This window comes from Cebus imitator, unplaced genomic scaffold (genome assembly GCF_001604975.1).
Source record: "Cebus imitator isolate Cc_AM_T3 unplaced genomic scaffold, Cebus_imitator-1.0 Scaffold268, whole genome shotgun sequence".
NCBI classification, from domain to species: domain Eukaryota; kingdom Metazoa; phylum Chordata; class Mammalia; order Primates; family Cebidae; genus Cebus; species Cebus imitator.
Genome location: NW_016107583.1, coordinates 1,526,180 through 1,545,862, shown reverse-complemented (window position 1 = coordinate 1,545,862; position 19,683 = coordinate 1,526,180). Strand labels below are relative to the sequence as shown.

The 19,683-nt window shown below is 43.0% G+C and overlaps 2 protein-coding genes across 3 annotated transcripts in view; both read right to left on the bottom strand.

Annotated features, from left to right (window-relative positions):
* The window catches only part of STAT1 (signal transducer and activator of transcription 1), a 42,975-nt gene extending 40,875 nt beyond the window's left edge, over positions 1-2,100 (bottom strand). The window contains exons 1-2 of the mRNA XM_017500682.2: positions 1,951-2,100; positions 1,459-1,612 (exon numbers count right to left, since the gene is read on the bottom strand). The gene's annotated coding sequence lies outside the window, so the exon portion shown is untranslated. The remainder of the gene's footprint in view (positions 1-1,458; positions 1,613-1,950) is intronic.
* Positions 2,101-13,209: 11,109 nt separating this feature from the next.
* The window catches only part of STAT4 (signal transducer and activator of transcription 4), a 116,446-nt gene continuing 109,972 nt past the window's right edge, over positions 13,210-19,683 (bottom strand). The window contains exon 23 of one of the 2 annotated variants that reach the window (XM_037728547.1): positions 13,210-18,908. In XM_037728547.1, the coding sequence (XP_037584475.1) occupies positions 18,882-18,908 (27 nt within the window). In that variant the 3' untranslated portion in view covers positions 13,210-18,881. The remainder of the gene's footprint in view (positions 18,909-19,683) is intronic. The other variant, XM_017500678.2, reaches the window with a different exon arrangement.

The window sequence follows — 19,683 nt, the reverse complement described above, 5'->3', positions numbered from 1 at the left end:
AGGCAGGAACCACCACACCCAGCTAATTTTGTATTTTAGGAAAAAACGGGGTTTCTCCATGTTGGTCAGGCTAGTCTAGAACTCCTGACCTCAGATGATCCACCCGCCCTGGCCTCCCAAAGTGCTGGGATTACAGGCGTGGGCCACTGTGCCCAGTCTCCCTAATTTTTAAATTTTCTGTGGAGACAGATTCTCTATAGAGTCTGTTTCTGAGCCTGATTTCAAACACCTGACCTCAGGCAATCTTTCCACCTCAGCCTCCCAAAGTGCTGGAATTACAGGTGTGAGCCACCGCGCCCTGCCGCAGTTGGTTAAGGCTGGATGAGCTAGCACATATGGAGCACCTGGCACAGAACAGGTAAATTAATAAGCTCATGCTCACAAATCTGGAATCAATCTCATCTTCCAACAAAACCTGTTACCAACTCAGGGAGGTGCGTGGCTAACTCCCAAACACCTAGTTCAAATCCAAAATTAAGGGGTGATTCTTTCCTCTCCAGTCCCAAGACCTGCTGCCTCCCTGTCTCCAACACTCCACCTTCCCAATCCAGCCTCTGCTGCATACAAATTGGACCACATCACTCTCCTGTGCAAAAATCCTATGATTTGTCCATTCCTAGGCTGATTTCCACCCCACCCTGTCTTCATCCATCAACAAAGCAACCCAGTCACCAAATCATTTACTGTTTTTCAAGTGTGCCCAACATTTCTGCTTTTCTCTAGCTGCTACTCGCCCTTGCAAACATCCTCTCTACAAGTTGTTGCATCTTTAAATCCTACAGCATTCAAAGCTATGTACAAAAGCCCCTTCTTTCATAAAGTTATCTGAGACTTACTCACAATTAAGCTTTCTTTGACTTGTGCCTCACTGAATTCTGTACCTCTATTAGAGCGTTGGTTCCAGTTTTTCTTGCAAAGTTCTATGATGCCTCCAGAGCCTGCGGCGGGGAAGGTGGGTGGGGTGGAGTAGTGGGGGTATTTTCCTTTTAACCTCTTCTGGACTTTGAACAGTGCCCTGCATATATACTATATGCTTAAAACAGTTTGTTGAATTGAAATCTTGTATATTTCAGGTGGAATTAGAAAATAAAAAGCAACCATATTTGGATCTCACAAGTGTGGGTCCAGCATCCTCATTAAGCAACAGTTGCACAATGGATGGTGCCGGAGGCTCAAGTCCTATTTCTGTTCTATAAAAACAATTCCCTATCTATACAAAACACATTCAAAGCACAATCGACCACACATCTGCATGCCTACCCCAGAACTCTTCAATACTGGTCAGAATTTTCTTTAAGAGTAATTATATTATTTGGAGTGGGGGTGTGGTCTGCAAAAACTAAACATCACTTTTAAACTACAGGAAGACATTAAGCTCCTCCATCTTTAAACATAGATACATAATTAAGATTCCGAAGTCATGTACTCATTCATTGGATCCCATGAACATTTACTGACCTGCCACCTTGTGCCCCAACAAGGGCCTGGGGATTCAACCAAAAGATCAGCTACGTACAGCACGTTAGGTGCCAAGACTGTTGAGGTGGCATGCACAGAGTGCGAGCGTTAACCTAGACAGCTCTCGAGGATGGCATACAGCAAATGATACTTCCTGCGAAAAGAAGAAAATGTGACTGATGGAAAGGGGCGGAAACGGGAGAAAGTGAGGGTAGACGGGAAGGTGCGGTGACTTCTAGAGGAAAATTCTATTTCACAAGTCCTCTTTACTGCCAGAGCACGACTAGCAAGGGCTATCGTGCTGAGCAGTGCCATCTCCGAAAACAGATGGCACTGCTCGCACTTGGAATACTGGGACGCGTTCTTTCTCTGGGATCACGGATTCGCCAGTCAGCACAGACAGCCCGTCCTCGCCCGGCGTCCAAATGCACGGCCCGAGGACTCGGTCCCGGCGAGTCCCACCCCGGCACCCGGAACCTCACGGCCACTCACTCTGCGCGCAGGATCCGGAAGGGCTAGGCGGGGACGCGGCGGTGCAGCCTCTCCGGGCGCGCCGGGTCGCCTCTGCTGGGTCTGGGGAAGGCCAGGCGCGGTCCCCCGGTGCACCCAAGCCCCTCCGCAGACTGCGCTGGAAAGCGAAACGACGCTGCAAGAGAAAAGGCAGCGCCGGCCCCCGACCCCCGGCCCCCTTCCGCCAGCACCAATCACCGTGCGAATCCGCACTCGCCAATTGGACGCGGCTGTTCCGCGGGCGCTACCGCCTCCCTCTGCAGGCCGCTGTTCCTCCTGCGCGCCTGGTGGTTCCTCCGGCTTTGGGCGGGGCCGTTGCGTGGGCGTGCTGCAACCCAGTCCCGCGTTGCGCGCTGGGGACTGGAGTTCTGTTTGCATATCTTAGAGAACGACTAAAAGGACGCGCTATGTTTGAAGAAGCCCAAACTTGGAGGTTTCTGTATTGAGCTTCATCACCTAGAATTCAGGCAGAGGACAGATTTGGCCACGTCGTCACTCTAGAACCTCCCTTCAGCAACTGACCTCCATGTTGGTAAACCCAGGGGACGCTTTTCCGTTGTCCTAACTTTACTTGACCGCTCGTAAGCATTGGGCACGTTTCTTCCTTGGTCATGATGACAACACATCGTCCTTGCCTCTTCCTGCCTCTCTGGCATTCTTTCTACCTCCACCTCCACTAACAAACTGTATGTTAAGGGTTGTCAGGGTCCAGACCTTGGTCAGCTTCTTTTTGTAGGCTTCTCCTCAACACTGTTGTGAAGACCTCACCCACAGCTTCAATTTCCTTCTAGATGGAGGGCTCCTACATGCTTATCTTGTCCACACCTTTCCTCTGAGCTTCACACCTACAACCCACACTTGCCTCGCCACTTGTATGTGCAGTGAGCTCTGCAAACTGTGTTCAGAACCAAGCTCACCTTTCTCTTGAAACATGCCCTTTTTCTAGAAATGGCACGTGTCAGATAGCTAGGATTCATGGTTGACATTGCCTTCTTCCTCACCTTGCCACATCTGATCCTCAACCTTGTTGATTCTTCCTCCTAATTCCCAAGTCTCATTTACTCTGCTACATTTCTTCGGCAGCCTCCCCTTTCTTTCATTCCCATTACTGCAATAGATTCCCAAATGGCTGCTTCACTTCAGCTCTTAGCTCCCTTTTAATCCATTCTCCATACAGCCGTTTGGGTTTTTTGTTTGTTTTTTTAATTGAAAAGCAGATCATGTTATTTGCCAACCTGAAAATCCTACCATGGCTTTTCTTGGCTCTTATAAAATTTAGTTTCTTAATACATATTATAAAGCCCTGGTTTCCTGATCTCTTTCTCTAACCCCATAATGTACCACTCTGTTTTGCTTACTTCAGCATTTAGTTCTTCAAAAAACCAAACTCCCCAAATTCAGGGCCTTCTCACCAGTGGCTATTTGGAAAACCCCTTGAGTCAACATCTGCTTTATCCAACTTCTTTGTTGGCTAACTCATCTCTGAGATCTTAGTTTAAAATCTCGACTTAAATGTCACTTCCCAAGGTAGGCACTGCTGAAGCCAGACAAATTAAACCTTCAAATATATGCTTATAGACTCAGTTGGTTCTGGCTGCCCATGGTGGCTTACACCTGTAATCCCAGCACTTTGGAAGGCCGCGGCAGGTGGATCACGAGGTCAGAAAATTGAAACCATCCTGGCCAACTTGGTGAAACCCTGTCTCTACTAAAAATACAAAAAAATTAGCTGGGCATGTTGGCATACAACTGTAGTCCCAGCTACTTGGGTGGCTGAGGCAAGAGAATTGCTTGAACCCGGGAAGTGGAGGTTGCAGTGAGCCAAGATCATGCCACCACACTCCACAGAGCCAGACTCTGTCTCAAAAAAGAAATCAATTGGTTCGCTCAAGTAGATGGGATTTGAGTCAAGCCTTAAATAATTAGGGGCTTTGGGGTAGGAGAAGGCTGAATAATTTCCCATGGATATGCCTATATGCGCTGTGTGTTACAATTTTTTATTCTCTGCACATCTATTTGCTCTTCTTGTCACACATACATCCTCACAAAGCAAGTTAGCAGTGAAACCAGATTTCTCTGCAAAGAGTTGCTAGGGCACCAAAAGGGTACTCACCTAAGGACTAAGACAATGACTTACTGTTCTCTGAAAAAAGCTGTATTAATCATCTTAACGATGCTAACAAAGATATACCCGAGACTGGGCAATTTACAAAAGAAAGAGGATTAATGGACTTACGGTTCCACATGGCTGGAGAGGCCTCACAATCATGGCAGAGGGCAAGGAGGAACAAGTCACATCTTACATGGATGGTGGCAGGCAAAGAGAAAGCTTGTGCAGGGAAACTCCCATTTTTAAAATGATCAGATCTGTAAGATTCATTCACTGTCACAAAAACAGCACAGGAAAGACCCCCCACCCCCCGCCGCCCCATAATGTAATCACCTCCCATCAGTTTCTTCCCATGACAAGTGGGAACTGTGGGAGTTACCATTCAAGATGAGATTTGGATGGGGACACAGCCAACCCATATCAAAAGCTAACTCTAGAAAGGGTAGATTACATGTTAAAAATATTTTTTTCTTTTACTATAAAACTTGCACAGATACTGGCTTCAATATTGATGAATGAATTAAATACTCTTAACAACTGCAAATAGGATTATCAGGCACTCCAAATCCCTATTTGAATCGTCAAGATCTATGGATGCTTCCTTTCTTAACCCCCTTTATTTTAGCATTCCTGACAATATCCTACCATAGGCCTTCATCAGTCGAGAATTGGAATGCTATGCTAACCTCTAGGTATATTACTTTTTTCTTATCTCTTTCTCCTTCACTATATTTGCCAAATTAAATTTCTTAAAATACTGCCTTGATATAGTCATTCGCTGCTCAAAAGCCTTAACAACTCTCCTTGCATGTATGATAAACACAAATGTCTACTCGTCTGGATCCTCCACAAAATGTCCCTTTCTTCTTTCCAGACTTTTCTGTCATTATCCCATTTCCCAACTAACCTTGTCTATCTCCAACCCTCCACCCATGCTTTTAATTTCCTGACTTCTGCCCCTTTGCACACATTAAATGGCAAATCTTACTCTCTTCGCTTACCAAATCCTTACCCACCTTTTAAAGCCCAGCCCAAATACTATATTCTCTTTCTAGAACCATCTCAACCTGTAGCAATCAATCTGGGGTCTCTGAATGACCAAATAATACATGTGTCTCTATTTACTTTGACAATAACTATACCCTAACGTTACAGGTTTTTTTTGTTTGTTTGTTTTTGTGTGTGTGTGTGTGTGTGTGTGTGTGTGTGTGTGTGTGTGACGGAGTTTTGCTCTTGTTACCCAGGCTGGAGTGCAATGGCGCGATCTCGGCTCACTGCAACCTCCGCCTCCTGGGTTCAGGCAATTTTCCTGCCTCAGCCTCCTGAGTAGCTGGGACTACAGGCACACGCCACCATGCCCAGCTAATTTTTTGTATTTTTAGTAGAGACGGGGTTTCATCGTGTTGACCAGGTTGGTCTCGATCTCTTGACCTCGTGATCCACCCGCCTCGGCCTCCCAAAGTGCTGGGATTACAGGCTTGAGCCACCGCGCCCGGCAACATTACAGTTTTTGAAGTGTCCAATCCTTATGCCTCCAAGAGTCAAAGTTCCTGGAGGATAAACTATTTATATTTTATTTGTTACTACATAACATATTGACCGCTTCAAAAAGCAATGAAACTAAAATCAAACAAAAACCTAGAAATCCAGAATTGGACAGATACAAATACGTGACAGTCACCTAACAGTCAACTTGGGAAGCTGTATCTCTATATCTACGACGTCAAACTTGCAAAAGACACAAAACTAGAAAAAACAGCTAACACTATGTCTGTAGATTGTATTATTCAATCTGTAGATTGAATCTCTTCTGTCCCTTCCCACCCCTTGCCATGGATGGTTCACTAAGGGTAGAGTATACCTCTCTGTGTGCTGTAACTCTTAACACTGGACCATGTGACTTGTTCTGGATAAAGGAATACGGACAGAGTGATGTATACACCATCTGACCTGAAACTGCATGTTCTTTGTGATAACTTGTTCTTGTATTCTCCTTCCCTGTGCTAGGAGACAGCATACCTCAGGTACCCATGCTAAATCAAAACTCTAAATTACCTAAATATTCTAACAGGCTGCTGCTGCTGGTCTGAAACCAACTGGATATTATTTATTTACTTACGACAGAGTGTCGCTCTGTCGCCCAGGCTGGAGTGCATTGGTGCAATCTAGGCTCACTGCAACTGCCGCCTCGTGAGTTCAAGCAATTCTCGTCCCTCAGCTTCCCAAGCAGCTGGGATTACAGACCTATGGAACCAAGCCCAGCTAATTTTTTGTTTTTAGTAGAGACAGAGTTTTGCCATGTTGGCCAGGCTGGTCTCACACTCCTGGCATCCAGTGATCTGTCTGCCTCAGCCTCCCAAAGTGCAGGGATTACTGATGTGGACCACTGTGCCCGCCCTCAACTGGATAACTTTTATTTTTTTTTTTGAGACCAAGTCTCCTTCTGTTGCCCAAGTGGCGAGATCTTGGCTCACTGCAACCTCCCCCTCCTGGATTCAGAGGATTCTCCTGTCTCAGCCTCCCATCAGCTGGGTAACTTTAAAACAATAAATGTAATTACTTGTATTGGATTTAAAAGAGCAACAAATGACAGGGCACACTTTGTCACCAACAATCAATCAGAAACAACAGGTAAGGTGAAATTTACTATTTGCCACCCTTGAACTGGTGTACAGACAAAGGAGAATCAAGGACAGTGAGGAATTCAGAAACTATATCATATGATGAGTAACTGAAATCACTTAATTCACATGATGTTACAGTAGAAAGACTTAAGAACTACTCTACACTTCCCATTAGGAGGAAATTCATTTTTGCTTGGAGAAAACACAGTATCATTCCTATTCTTCACCACAGTTCCTTTCATTCCCAAATCATCCAGTTGTATTTACTTAGTTATACCTGCCTTGGGGCACAAGGCATTTAAAGCAACTTATGACAGAAATATCTACAATAACTAGATAAATAAAGAATACAGTGGACCCTGCAAACCAAGGCAAAAAGATATCAGTTATGTAGTTCTCATTAAATGAAATTGAAAGTAAGAAGGCTCTCCTGATAAATTATTTTCAATAATGACCACATTATTCCTTGCTCTGTTATTTACCCACCCTGCAGCAGATGTGACATTGTGACATTTGGAGTCTAGGCCTCAAGACGCCTTATATACTCCACTCTCAGAACTCTGCCCAACCTCCATGAGAAGTCCAGCTGGCCTGCAGGAGCATGAGAGACTGCACATATCACAGTTGAGTCAGAGCAGTTGTTCAAGTATAGACCTCAGATTTATGAGAGAACCCAAGCAAGATCAAGTGGGCCTCACCCAGATGAACTGAACTCCCTGGCATACAATAGACTCACAAGTATTGATAAATGGTTGATGTTTTACCAAAGTTTGGGGAGTAGTTTCATCTGTTATATAGCAATAGATCACTTATAAAGAATTTATGAGATGAAGCAAAATATCCTACAACTGAATTCTAAAACAAGTAAGTGAAACTTACTTAAGTGGGACAGGTCCATTGTCGTTCCCAACCTTGGGAATTTCCCCTGGGATCTCTCATCCTCAAGGAATACTTTATCTGTGTCCTTACCACATTCCTATTTAAAAAACAAAACAAAAAACCTACTGGCTCTTTGCTCATTCTTTACAGCCTTGGATCTATTTCAAAATGACAGCTACAAATCTGATGAACCAATCTACAGTAATGTGTTAAGAGATTTTCCTTCCAGCTACTATTTTGCATTTCATCTATATTTTCCCAATGTTTGTAATAATGTTATAAGCTAAATATCTGATGGTAGGAATTTCCAAAACTTCCAGTCAATGCCGCTTCACCTCTCCTCCTTTTGTAAGGCTTGCTATTATACTGTGAATGTCACTTCATCAGTGTAAACTGTATTCGTTCATCTGTAATATAACAGAATTGAAATAAAGGATTTCTATCATTCCTTGTAGTTCTCTGGATTTGCGTTTTGTACCATCACTTACTTGTCTTGGTGTGTGTATTTTTTTCCCAGTTAATAAGTACAGGAGACCTCCTACGTAACAGCTGATTAAAATGCAGGGATGCATATCATGGTTTCAACAAAATCGCAGTATGTACATGGCATATTTCATCCCAACATAGAGGAAAGCTATGATTACTTTTAGGAAAATGGCCATATGCAAGTAAGCTGTGTTCTTCACGTTAAGGAAAAATAACACATGGACCAGAATTCTATTAATGATTATAATGTAGGGAACATAATCATTTTTTTAGAAGTTTTTATAATATTCTTGAACTTACAGAAATCTGCTATAAGGAAGCGATCAGATATAGATGAAAGATTTATGCAGAGTGGTATTCATAGCAGCTTCATTTATAATAGTGAAAAATCAGAAACCACCTAATTTTTCAACTGACAGTTAAGCACAATTCATATAGTAGAATATCAAAGTTAGGCTTTCAAAGACTATTTAATTTCACATTGGAAAATATCCACGTATAAAATTAAAAGAAAATGACAGAAAGAAAACATAGTATTATCCTATTATTGTAATAATATATAGAAATGTAAATAAATGGAAACAGAGAAAAAGGGAGGAAAAACAGTCTAAAATGCTAATGTTCCTGGGTAGTACATTACTTCTATATAACTTTTTTTAATGTTTACCGTGAGCACTATTACATACGTGGTTAAAACCCGCTCAGGAACACTTAGGAGCCTTTGCTTTTAGAACCTAGGGAAAGCAGCCCAAGCCGGCCCAGGCCCGGCTGCTGGCTTTGCGTGGTGCAGTTTGAATGGTTTAGGAAACAGCTGGCCGGGCGCGCGCGGAGGGAGGGACGCCACTGTTCAGAAGAGCCGCCCCACGTGCTTTCGGGGAAACTGCCCGGGAGCGAGAAGGAGAAGGATTGAGAGGAAACCGAAAAGCGAAAGTCAGAGCCGGAGGGCAGTACGCAGGCGCAGCGGGGTTTTCCGGCAGCCAGCCCCACTTCCTCACAGTGGTTTCCCCCCAGGCGGCGGGCCCCTTGTCAGCACGCTCCCCTGGGGCTGCATATTGGCTTGCGGGACGCGGTCCCACTCGCGAGTGTTAGCCCCGCACACGACGGAAGTTGGAGGCGCGGGTGGCTGCCAATTCACCTTAGAGAGAGGGAGGAGAACGTCTGCTGATCTCCGCACCTAGGGTGCTGGAAACCTTACTCATCCACTTCCAACGTTTATTTCTTTCCTTGTCCTGAATGGGTGTTTTTACCCGCTTCACTTCGCTGTCTACACAGTTTGCACTCGCACTAACTCAGATCTTTTCCTGTCTGGTAAGCTCTGACACTCAGCCAGCCTGTGTGGCTGCCCTTGAACCAGAGGTGGTGGGCTGGCAGTTTCTGTAGGCATCCTTAGGCTCGGTCTGCGTGGGGCTTGCCTCTTTCTTCTGGGGTCTTCTCGCCCCCGTGCCTTCTCAGTTATGGTGATTATACCAGAAGGAAAGTGGGAGAAGTATAATGGAGAATGCTTAGTTACTGGACAATGATTTCGAAAGTTCGACTGGCCCAGGAAACATACTTTTGTGTAATGTCTGTGACTTACCTAATGCTTCTATGAGGCACGAGACTGGATTTCTTTGGGCTCTGTTCGCCTACTCTTAAGGGGCTCTGCCTTCTTAGGGTGAACCCGGCACCCACTTAGAACCTCCAGTGTGTGAAAGGGACGACCGCATTGGCTCCCAACTTCCAGCCTCTTGTGAGGGAGGACCACCCCTTGGCTGCACACAAACGACCCTAAAGTCCAGAGTTCTGCTATGCAAATAGACGTTTGTTTTCCCCTGTTAGAACACAGGACCAGCTAGATAATTTGCAGGGCCAGTTGCAAAATGAAAATGTGGGATCCTTTATTCAAAACTAATTAAGAATTTCAAGAAAGCGACAGGAGAGCATGAAGCCAAGCATGGAGCCCTTCTTAGTGGCCTGCCCTGTGCAAGCCAGACCTAGGTGGGGAATTGGGGGGCATTTCTTCTATAGGAACCTGGTTTGATGATCACTTCAATGACGAAACAAATTTTATAACACCACTCACCTGTGTAAAAGCCTCTGCTGGCTCCCTGTTGCATTTGCAATAAAAGCCACAGCCCTTAGCGTTCCCTATAGGGCCTGACAATTTGGTCTCCCCTACCTACCCCTCTCACTCATCTTATTTCACTCTCCCCATATTTCACTAGGCTCCCCTTCATTCCTTTGGCCTCTTTCTGTTCCTCAGATACCCCAGGTTTTTACCTGCCTGAGTCCTGTGCATACATACACTGCTCTTTTGGGATGCTCTTTTCCTGGCTGTGTTCATGGACTGCCTCCTTCCCATTCTCTAGGTCTCTGCTCAGTCATCATCTCCTAAAAGATACCCTCATTGATTCCTTTCTCCAGTGACTGCGTCACATTTGCAATCCTCTTAACACTTGTAAAATCTGTCCCTGTTTATTGTTTGTCTATTTTCATCTCTCCTTGCCAATGTATAAGTTCACAACAGAAAGGACTTTGTTCTGTGTTATAGCCTTTTCCATCCAGGATTCCATGAAACAATTCAGCCTAATTTTCCAGGGCATCTATGTGTGTAATGAATTCCCTGGTCTCCTGTATATCTAAAATGGCACTGTATACAATCCCTGGGAGAACTGAGAAAATCGTCAAGCAAATCGCTTTCTGTGTCTTGTGGTTCAGAAACCCTGGTTAAGCAAGACAAGGCCTGATATACACATTTTTAAATATTTCAAAAATATTTTTTGAACGAATGATTAGAACATCATTGATTAGCAATAGAATCAGGAATCACAGGTTAATTCAGACATTCAGATCTCAGCACTGGCTCTAAGACCTATCAAGCCACAATTGAGCAGGGGAGAGAATAATGAGCAGGCATAGTCCAGAAAAACTTCCCTAAAGGATTTTTAATGAGAACTCTACTACTCTACACCCCTTCCAACCTCTCCTCTCTCTCTGCCCTCTCTGGATGGCAGAGTTCTTTCCGTCTGCAGCAGTCTGTGAGACATCTAAGAGGATGACTGTCAAGCCTAACCTAATAGTGTTGTGGAGGACTTTTACTGGGGGCAGAAATAGTAATGGCTTTGAGTTTAATGGACAGTTTAGGGGAGATTTCAGGAACACTTGGTTCATCTGTGAGTAGGTAGATGTCTAGGATGTTAGGCATGCCTGAGATAATACCTAAATCAAAGGGAAGTTAGAGTGAGCTGATAAACAGTGTAATTCTAGACAATGTCTGTTGGAGGTTAAGGGTGAGATAGAGAGGAAGTCCCCTCTGTGTGATCAAAGGCAAGTGTGGTTTGGTTAATCAGGATGAAGCATAACACTGAGGACTGTTTCATGATTTTAGATTTTGGAGTTGAAGAGAATTCTAGCTTAGTTCTGCAGGCAGCCCAAAGAGCAAAGGAAAGGAAGGAATGAATCACCATCCTCAAATGTGTTCAAACACCAAATCATTAATAAATAATTATTCAGGGCCAGATTGTACTAGATTCCAGGAATATAACTGTGAGCAGGGCTGTCTTGGTCTCAAGCCTAACAGAGCTTGCTTGGAGTCTGTTGAGGAAAATAGATGATATCATTTACACCAAAGGTGTACTGTGCTGGGGATCTAGAGGATGCTATGGAGGAGGCATGGCATGACCTGAGGCATACACATACGTGTGTGTGCGTTTGTGTGTGTGTGTGTGTGTGTACGTGTGTCTGGCAGAAAGGCTTTCCAGAGCCTGAAGAATGCATGAACATTATCCAGGTGCAGGGGTAGATGGGATGGGGTTGGAGAATTGAGAGGATGTGGCAGGTGAAGTGGAGAGAACATTATCATAGAAACTGAAAGTAGTTCAGTCAGTCTTGTGTGCAGATGTTGGGTGGATAAGAAGCTGTTGGGGAGGAGTGATGGGAGATGCGCTGAAGACTCAGAGAAGACTAAGTAATACATGACTTTGGAAAGATCTGTTGAGAATTATGGTCTTTATCCAAGCCTGGGATTTTTTTTTTTTTTTTTTTGAGACAGAGTTTCGCTCTTGTTACCCAGGCTGGAGTGCAATGGAGCGATCTCGGCTCACCGCAACCCCCGCCTCCCGGGTTCAGGCAATTCTCCTGCCCCAGCCTCCTACCTGGGATTCTTAACCTAGTTTTTGTGCCATGGACCCATTTAACAGTCCAATGAAACCCACACGTTTTTCAAAAAATAATGTTTTTAGTTGAATAGATAAGATGCATAAGATTCGAAAGAAAACCAATTATATTGAGATGCTGGTATCAAGCCAACTTTGTGATATATTAAAACCAACTTTGTGATATAATAATGTAAATTATTTTTTTTTCTCTTTTTTTGAGAAGGGTCTCACTCTGTCACCCAGGCTGGAATGAAGTGGCAGCACGGTTCACTGTAGCCTCGACCTCCTGGGTGGACTTCCCATTTAGCCTCCAGAGTAGCAGGGACCATAGGCACATACCACCACACCTGGCTAATTTTAAAAAAGAAAGTATTTTGAGTAGAGATGGAGTCTCACTGTGTTGCCCAGATTGGTCTTGAACTCTGAGGCTCAAGTGATCCTCTCACCTCAGCCTCCTACAATGTTGGAATTACGGGCGTGAGCCACTTCACCTGGCCAAATGTTTATTTACTAATGACATTAAATAATAGGATCTAGCAGTGGGTTCAATTAATGCAATTTCAAAATTGTGCTTAGCATAAACAATATTTTGAGATAACTTTAATAATTGTGCTATAAATGTGGTATGGTTTATGGTTTGCTGCCCTTATAACTGAATGAAATTAACTGTAGTTAGAAGTTAGTGGAAATAAAACCGTAACTTTGCCATCTAAATTCATGAGCCCCTTGAATTCTGTCCACACACCGCAGACAAGAACTGCTAATGCAGAGCATCGTGAATCATTCAAAAATTTAAGTAGGGAGTGAAATTATCCAATTTTAGTAGAGCCCTCTGTGTACACATGAAGCTACATAAAATTTTTTCTTGTCTTTACTATAAGGAAACAGAGAATGTCCTTCCCCATGTTTTTATGGCATCCCCTTTGTGAGTACTCTGGTAGAAATCTTCTGTCTTTATAGTGGTGGTTACACAACGATATGAGTTTGTCAGAATTCATAGGCTGACACACACAAAATGGTGAATTTTACTGTATGTAAATTATATGTCAATTAGCCAGACTTTCAAAAGTACATCAACAAAATCAATAAATGTTCCTAGTCAATTTGGAAAAAAGCTTTCTTTACTCTGTCAGATATTGGAGCATGTGCACACAGAGGCCAAATGGTATGTGTGGCCTCTCTGTCTACTGCTAGAGCAGAGTATTCGGATGGCTTGACCTTTAATCCTTTTTCTTTTACTGTGGGGAGTTGCATGGGCTTCCTGAACTGTGGAGTTAAAGAAAAATCCTTTGAATTTGCCAGAGGTATATTTGTTTTTTATGATGCTTTGGTGGGGTAGGGTTCTTGCTACCTTAGTTTTTGATGAAATTCATTGGCCTTCTTGCAGCATTTATTACAGATGAAGGCATTCATAGTACAAGTGCTTAAAGTGATTTTTTAAATTTGAAAAGTCATTAACAAAATGTATATCTGTGATTGATCTGAGATGGGTGAAAGGAGAAGTGAAACTAAATCTATGTTTTGTTTCAATTTCATTAAATACTGCTTATTTGCCACTAGTTTGTTACCGACTGAATGTTTGTGTTCCCCTCTGAAAATTTGTATGTTGAATTGCTAGTCCCCAGAGTGATGGTAGTAGGAGGTGGAGCTTTGGGGAGGTGATTAGATCATGAGGCTGAGCCCTCAAGAATGGGATTAGTGCCCTTCTAAAAGAGACTTCGGAGAGCTCTCTAGCTGTCTTTCCATCCTGTAATACAATGAGAAATTGACAGTCTGCAACCTGGAAGAGGGCTCTCAGCAGAACTAGACCAGACTGACACCCTGATTTTAAACTCCCAGCCCCAAGAACTGTGAGAAATAATCTGTTGTTTTTTTTTTTTTCTATAAGCCACCCAGCCTGTGGTACTTTGTTATAGCAGCCCGAATTGACTAAGTCACAGTAGGCAGAAAAAAATATCCTGGGGTAGAATTTGGTCAAAACATGGTCCAAATTCCCTTCCCATTGCATCTCCTGCTCATGTAGCACACCTTATCTTTAACTAAACAGATCTCCCCAGGACTCCCCTGACAAAACCTCATTGCCCTCTGCTATGGTTTGGATGTTTGTCTCCCCAAAGCTCAGGTTGAAATTTGATTCCAATGTTGGAGGTGGGACCTAATGTGAGGTGTTTGGGTCATGGAGGCAGATCTCATGAATAGATTAGCACCCTCTGGGTGTGGGAAAGGTAAGTGCTTTCTGACTCTGTTAGTTTCTGACAGTGCTAGTTGCTAAAGAAAGGCAGGTGCCTTCCCCACTCCCTCTTGCTTCCTCTCTCACCATGTGATCTCTGCATATGCCAGGTTCCCTTCCCCTTCCTCCATAACTTGAAGCAGCCTAAGGCCTTCATCAGATGCGGGCACCAGTGTCATGCTTCTTGTAGTCTGCAGAACCATGAGCAAAATAAAGCTCTATTGTTTATAAATTACCAAGCCTCGGATATTCCTTTTGAGCAACACAGCACAGACTAAGACAGAAAATTGGCACTGAGGACAGGAGGTTGCGATAAAGATACTTGTGAATGTGAAAGTGGCTTGAAACTGAGTAACAGGCAGAGGTTTGGAAGAGCTTGGAGGACTCAGAAGAAGTTTGGAACTTCTTAGAGATTGACTGAGTGGTTGTGACCAAAATGCTGATAGAAATCTAAAGGTCATGTTGACGAAATCTCAGATGGAAATGAGGAACTTACTGGAAACTGGAGCAAATATCACCTTGTTAAACGGTAATAAAGAATTTGGCTGCATTGTATTCAGGCCCTATGACTTTATAGAAGGCTAAACTTAAGAATAATGACCTAGGGTATCTGGCAGAAGAAATTTCAGTAGCAGAGTACTCAAGAAGTGGTGTGGCTACTTTTAAAAGCCTATGCTAAATTATGGGAGCTAAGGAATGACTGAAAAGTGTAATTTGTAATTAAAAGGGAAGCAAAATATACAAATTTGGAAATTTCATGGACTAGCCATGTGATAGAGAAGGAAAGAACATTTTTAGGCAAGGAATCCAAGGGTGTGAGGAATCTGAGGGTGCTACAGAGCAACCATTGCTAAGGAGATTATTGTGACTAAACCAGAGCCAGGTGTTACTAGTTAAGAAAATTAGAAAAAGGCCTTGAAGGCATTTCAGAATGCCTTTTTCTCAAATGCCTTTGAGGCTGACCCTCCCATCACAGGCCCAGAATCCTAGGATGACAGAATGGTTTGGGGGGAGGACAGGCCTGGAGACTGCTGCCCTGTGACCAGTCTGCTGCTCCCCATATCTCCACCACTCCAGATCGCACAGCCATGGCTCACATGACCTCAATGGCCCCAGGTAGGACTCATGTCGAAGCTCTGGAGGGCATAAGCCATAAGTCTTGCTGGTGTCTAAACGGTATTAAGTCTGCAGGTGCCCAGAATACAAAAGTCATGGAGGCTTGGCAGCTTCCACCTGGATTTCAGAGGATGTATAGGAAATCCTGGATGCTCAGGCAGAAGTCTGCTGCAGGGGCAGAGCCACAGCGAGAGTCTCCCTGGGGCAATGCCTAGTGGAGCCATGGGATTAGGGCTGATGCTACAAGGACCCAAGAAGTATAGTCATCAGCAGTGTGCAACCTCAGCCTGGAAAAGCTATAGACATTCAACTCGAGCCTGTGAGAGCAGCCAGTGGCCTTGGGAGTAGGGCTCCTTGAGATCGTGGGAGCCCACTCCTCATACCAGTGTACCCAGGATGCAGGACGTGGAGTCAAGCATTATTTTGGAGCTTTAAGATTTAATATCTGTCCTCCTGGGTTTTGGACTTGCATGGGTACTGTTGCTCCTTTTTTATGGATTTCTTCCTTTTGGGATGGGACTGTTTATCCAATACATGTACCAACATTACATCTTGGAAAGAAACAACTTGTTTTTGATTTTAGAGTTTCATACTTGGAAGGAATTTGCCTTGAGTCTCAGATGGGTCTTTGGGTTTTCAAGCTGATGCTGGAACAAGTTAAGAGTTTTGGAACTATTGAGAAGGGATGATTATATTTTGCAACATGAGGAAGACATGAGTTTTGGGGGGCCAGAGGAGGAATGCTATAGTTTGGATGTTTGTCTCCCCAAATCACATGTTGAAATTTGATTCCAGTGTTAGGTGAGACCTAATGGCAGGTGTTTGTGTCATGGGAGTGGATGCATGAATAGATTAATACCCTCCCATGGTGGGGGACACGAATGAATTCTTACTCTGTTGGTTCTTGTAAGAGCTGGTTTTTATAAAGAGCCTGGCACCTCCGCACTCTGTCTCTTGCTTCCTCCCTTGCCGTGTGATCTCTACATACACCAACTTCCCTTTGCCTTCTGCAGTGAGTAGAAGCAGCCTAAGGGCCTCACATGCAGATGCAGGTTCCATGCTTCTTGTATACTCTGCAAAACCAAATAAACCTCTTTATGAATTATCCAGCTTCAGGTATTCCTTTATAGCAACACAAAATGAAATAAGACACCCCCACAGAAATGATTTTTAGAGCACAAGAATCACACTCTTGGGAAATAACTCTTAACTCTGGGGTCAATAATTTTGGGGTCAATAACTCTGGGATCAATTAATTAACCCCAATTAGCTGGGGTCAGTAATTATGGGGTCAATAACTCTGGGATCAATTAATTTTGGTTCTCTGAATCTAAATAAAAATAGCCACTCATTGAGCTTTTATAACATGGCCATTGTCCATATTGTAGAAAGTGAACTACAGATGTCCTTTATTTTCTACCCCCAAATAACAATGATGACTATGATCACATAGAAAACCTTGACATTCTGCTACCAGGCTCTATATTGACAAGCTTTTTTAAACTTCTGTGAAATAGGTAGGAGTCCATTGTACTTTTGATAAATTCCAAGGAGCAAAGAGCTTCTGCAATCTTTTTTTGTCTAAATCCAATTGTTTAAGAGTACTTCCTGGTAGGAAATTACTTCTTTAAAGATAAAACTGTAATAGTCATGCTCCGGTTTACATTATTTCATCCAATTCTGCTGCCAGTTGATACATACATATATATATATATATATATATATATATATATATACACATACACACACACACACACACGTCAGGCAAATTTTAGAAAACTGGGTTTTGTGGAGAGAAGTAGAGACTGGGAGGATGCACCTCCAGTAAGATGAACCCTTCCATCAAACAGATGCCTTCACCCTAAAAGCATTTGGGAGCTCACAAAGGAGTAAAGGAACTGGCCTTGGAGGAGGTGGAGAGTTTGTTCCATAGGAACAATCTAGGAGCCAGTTGGGCACATGTGGGTGGGATGAGGTTGCTTAGATGGAATCTCTCTAAGTGAAAGGGCAGGTTATACTAAAAACTTTTTCCCTTGAACTCTTTTCCATCAAACATTAGCCTCTGCCTGTTTGGTTTGTCTGGAGGACTGGAGGTGGGCAGAAGGAATTAAATAAGAGCCCTTCAGAGGGGGCTGCCTTCTCTGACTCTGCAGTCAGGGCTCACCTTGGAAACCTGGTTCTGGATTTTTCTGCATCTGGTCGCAGCAGATGCCTCAGTAGATGACTTCCTCAGCTGGTGCAGCAACATCCCCAGGGCTCAGCAGGCATAGAGAGCTCTCCAGTTCTTGAGCATTGGAGGGCTCCTTGCTGTTACTAAGGACAGCAGCTGGGCAGTTGCACCACTAAACATCCAGTTGGGGTGAGGCAAGGACCAAAATAGACTTGCCATTCACATACATTACTATCCAGGAAACCACCTACCCTTCCTGTTTACTAGAGAAAATTGAAGGAATGGAACTTGTCATTCTAAACCTCTTTCCCTAGTCTTAGGTTGCATTCATGGGACCAGAGAGACTATTAGAGCTGGGAAGGATCATAGAACTCACATAGTCTAACCTCTTCTACAGATGAAGAATGAACAATCTATGAATAAAATCAGTCACCCGCGGCCAGAGCTGTTATTCTCCTAGTCCTCATTTCATGAGTTGTTGTTTTAACCCATGTGTCTGCTTATAATACCTGTAAAATCAGTGCAGTTTGCCCAAGATACCGCCAAGAATGACTCTGGATCCCTCCTCCTGTGGTACCAGCAGCTGTTGAACCCCATAGTTGGGATAATGTTGACATGGCACTCAGGAGGCTTCATAATTCAGCCCTCGATGTCCTGTGAATTTCTGCTAATGTTCCATCATGATTTTCATCTTGGATCTACTGTGATCACCCTGCCTGGTAGCACTCATCACACTGATTGGCTTATTTGGCTTTTCTCTCAGGCCTTCCTGCTGAGGTGTAGGTGTGACTTTGTTATTCTTGACCCACCCTGAAACATTAATATTTACATCTTCTAGCGAAATTCATAAGGAACACCAGAGAGACAAATCAGAAATAAACCAAACACAGGCAAGCAAGTCTTCTGTTAATATTGTTATTAACACTGGTTTCTTAAAGTTGTCTTATCTTGCAAGTTTATCTGAAACTTTGGTTTCTAGCATTTCAGTCACAACACTCCCAACTGGGGGGGTGCCATGACAGTGAGAAGAGAGCTTCAGATGTCAAACATTTCCTAGAACCCGGTATTTACAAAGCTGAAGAAATAAAATGTGGTTGTTGAGCAAAGAACAGTCTTTAAACTTTTTCATTTGCTTCCTTTCTTGGTTTTTCAGTTTATTCTGTCATTCAGCAGAATAAGGAGATTTCATCTAAAATTAAAAATGAAAATAATCTTTGAGGAAACTACTGATTTGCAAATAAATCACTATTTCTTGTGTAAATAAACCTCCTCTTTTCTACTAATTACTCTATAATTTTTCTATTACTTAGTTAAAATACTTTAAGTATTTGCAAAAGTAATTGGGGTTGATCAATCTAAAATAAAAGGTACCTTTCAAGTAGACAGAAAACTGTTTTAACAAAAAGGCCTGTTCGTCTACCAAAAACATAATGAAATGGGTGCAAAATGTAGTAAAAGTTCAGTTAGACATAAATAACTTGATGATTTAAGGGAACTGACATAGAATAAGCTATCAAAGGAAAGTGAATTTTTCATCTATGGAAATCTTGAAGAGAAGGTCTAAAAACCAACTAGATATAATTTTTTGAGGTTTAAAGTCCCTCCAAGTTTCTATTATTATGATGTATGTTCACTTTCATGTAAATTGGGGGTTTGAACCCATTGACCGTATTGGCGGATACGAGTAAATAGGATGCATCCTAACTAACATTATTGCATTAAAGATTATGACTCAATTCTCAAAAAGGAGAACATTATTATGCTATTGACTGTTATTCACATATTACTTGACAAGGCTCCAGGTTCTTGAAATGCAAGTCATAATCAAGAAAAATTGCAATTTGTGATGCTTGCCCTGTTAAGATAGCAAACTAGGTTTACTAGATATTAAGTAACTAGTAAACTAGATAGTATACTAGGTTTATAAATCATGACCAATAAATGTTGTTTGCTAAAGAAGAGTG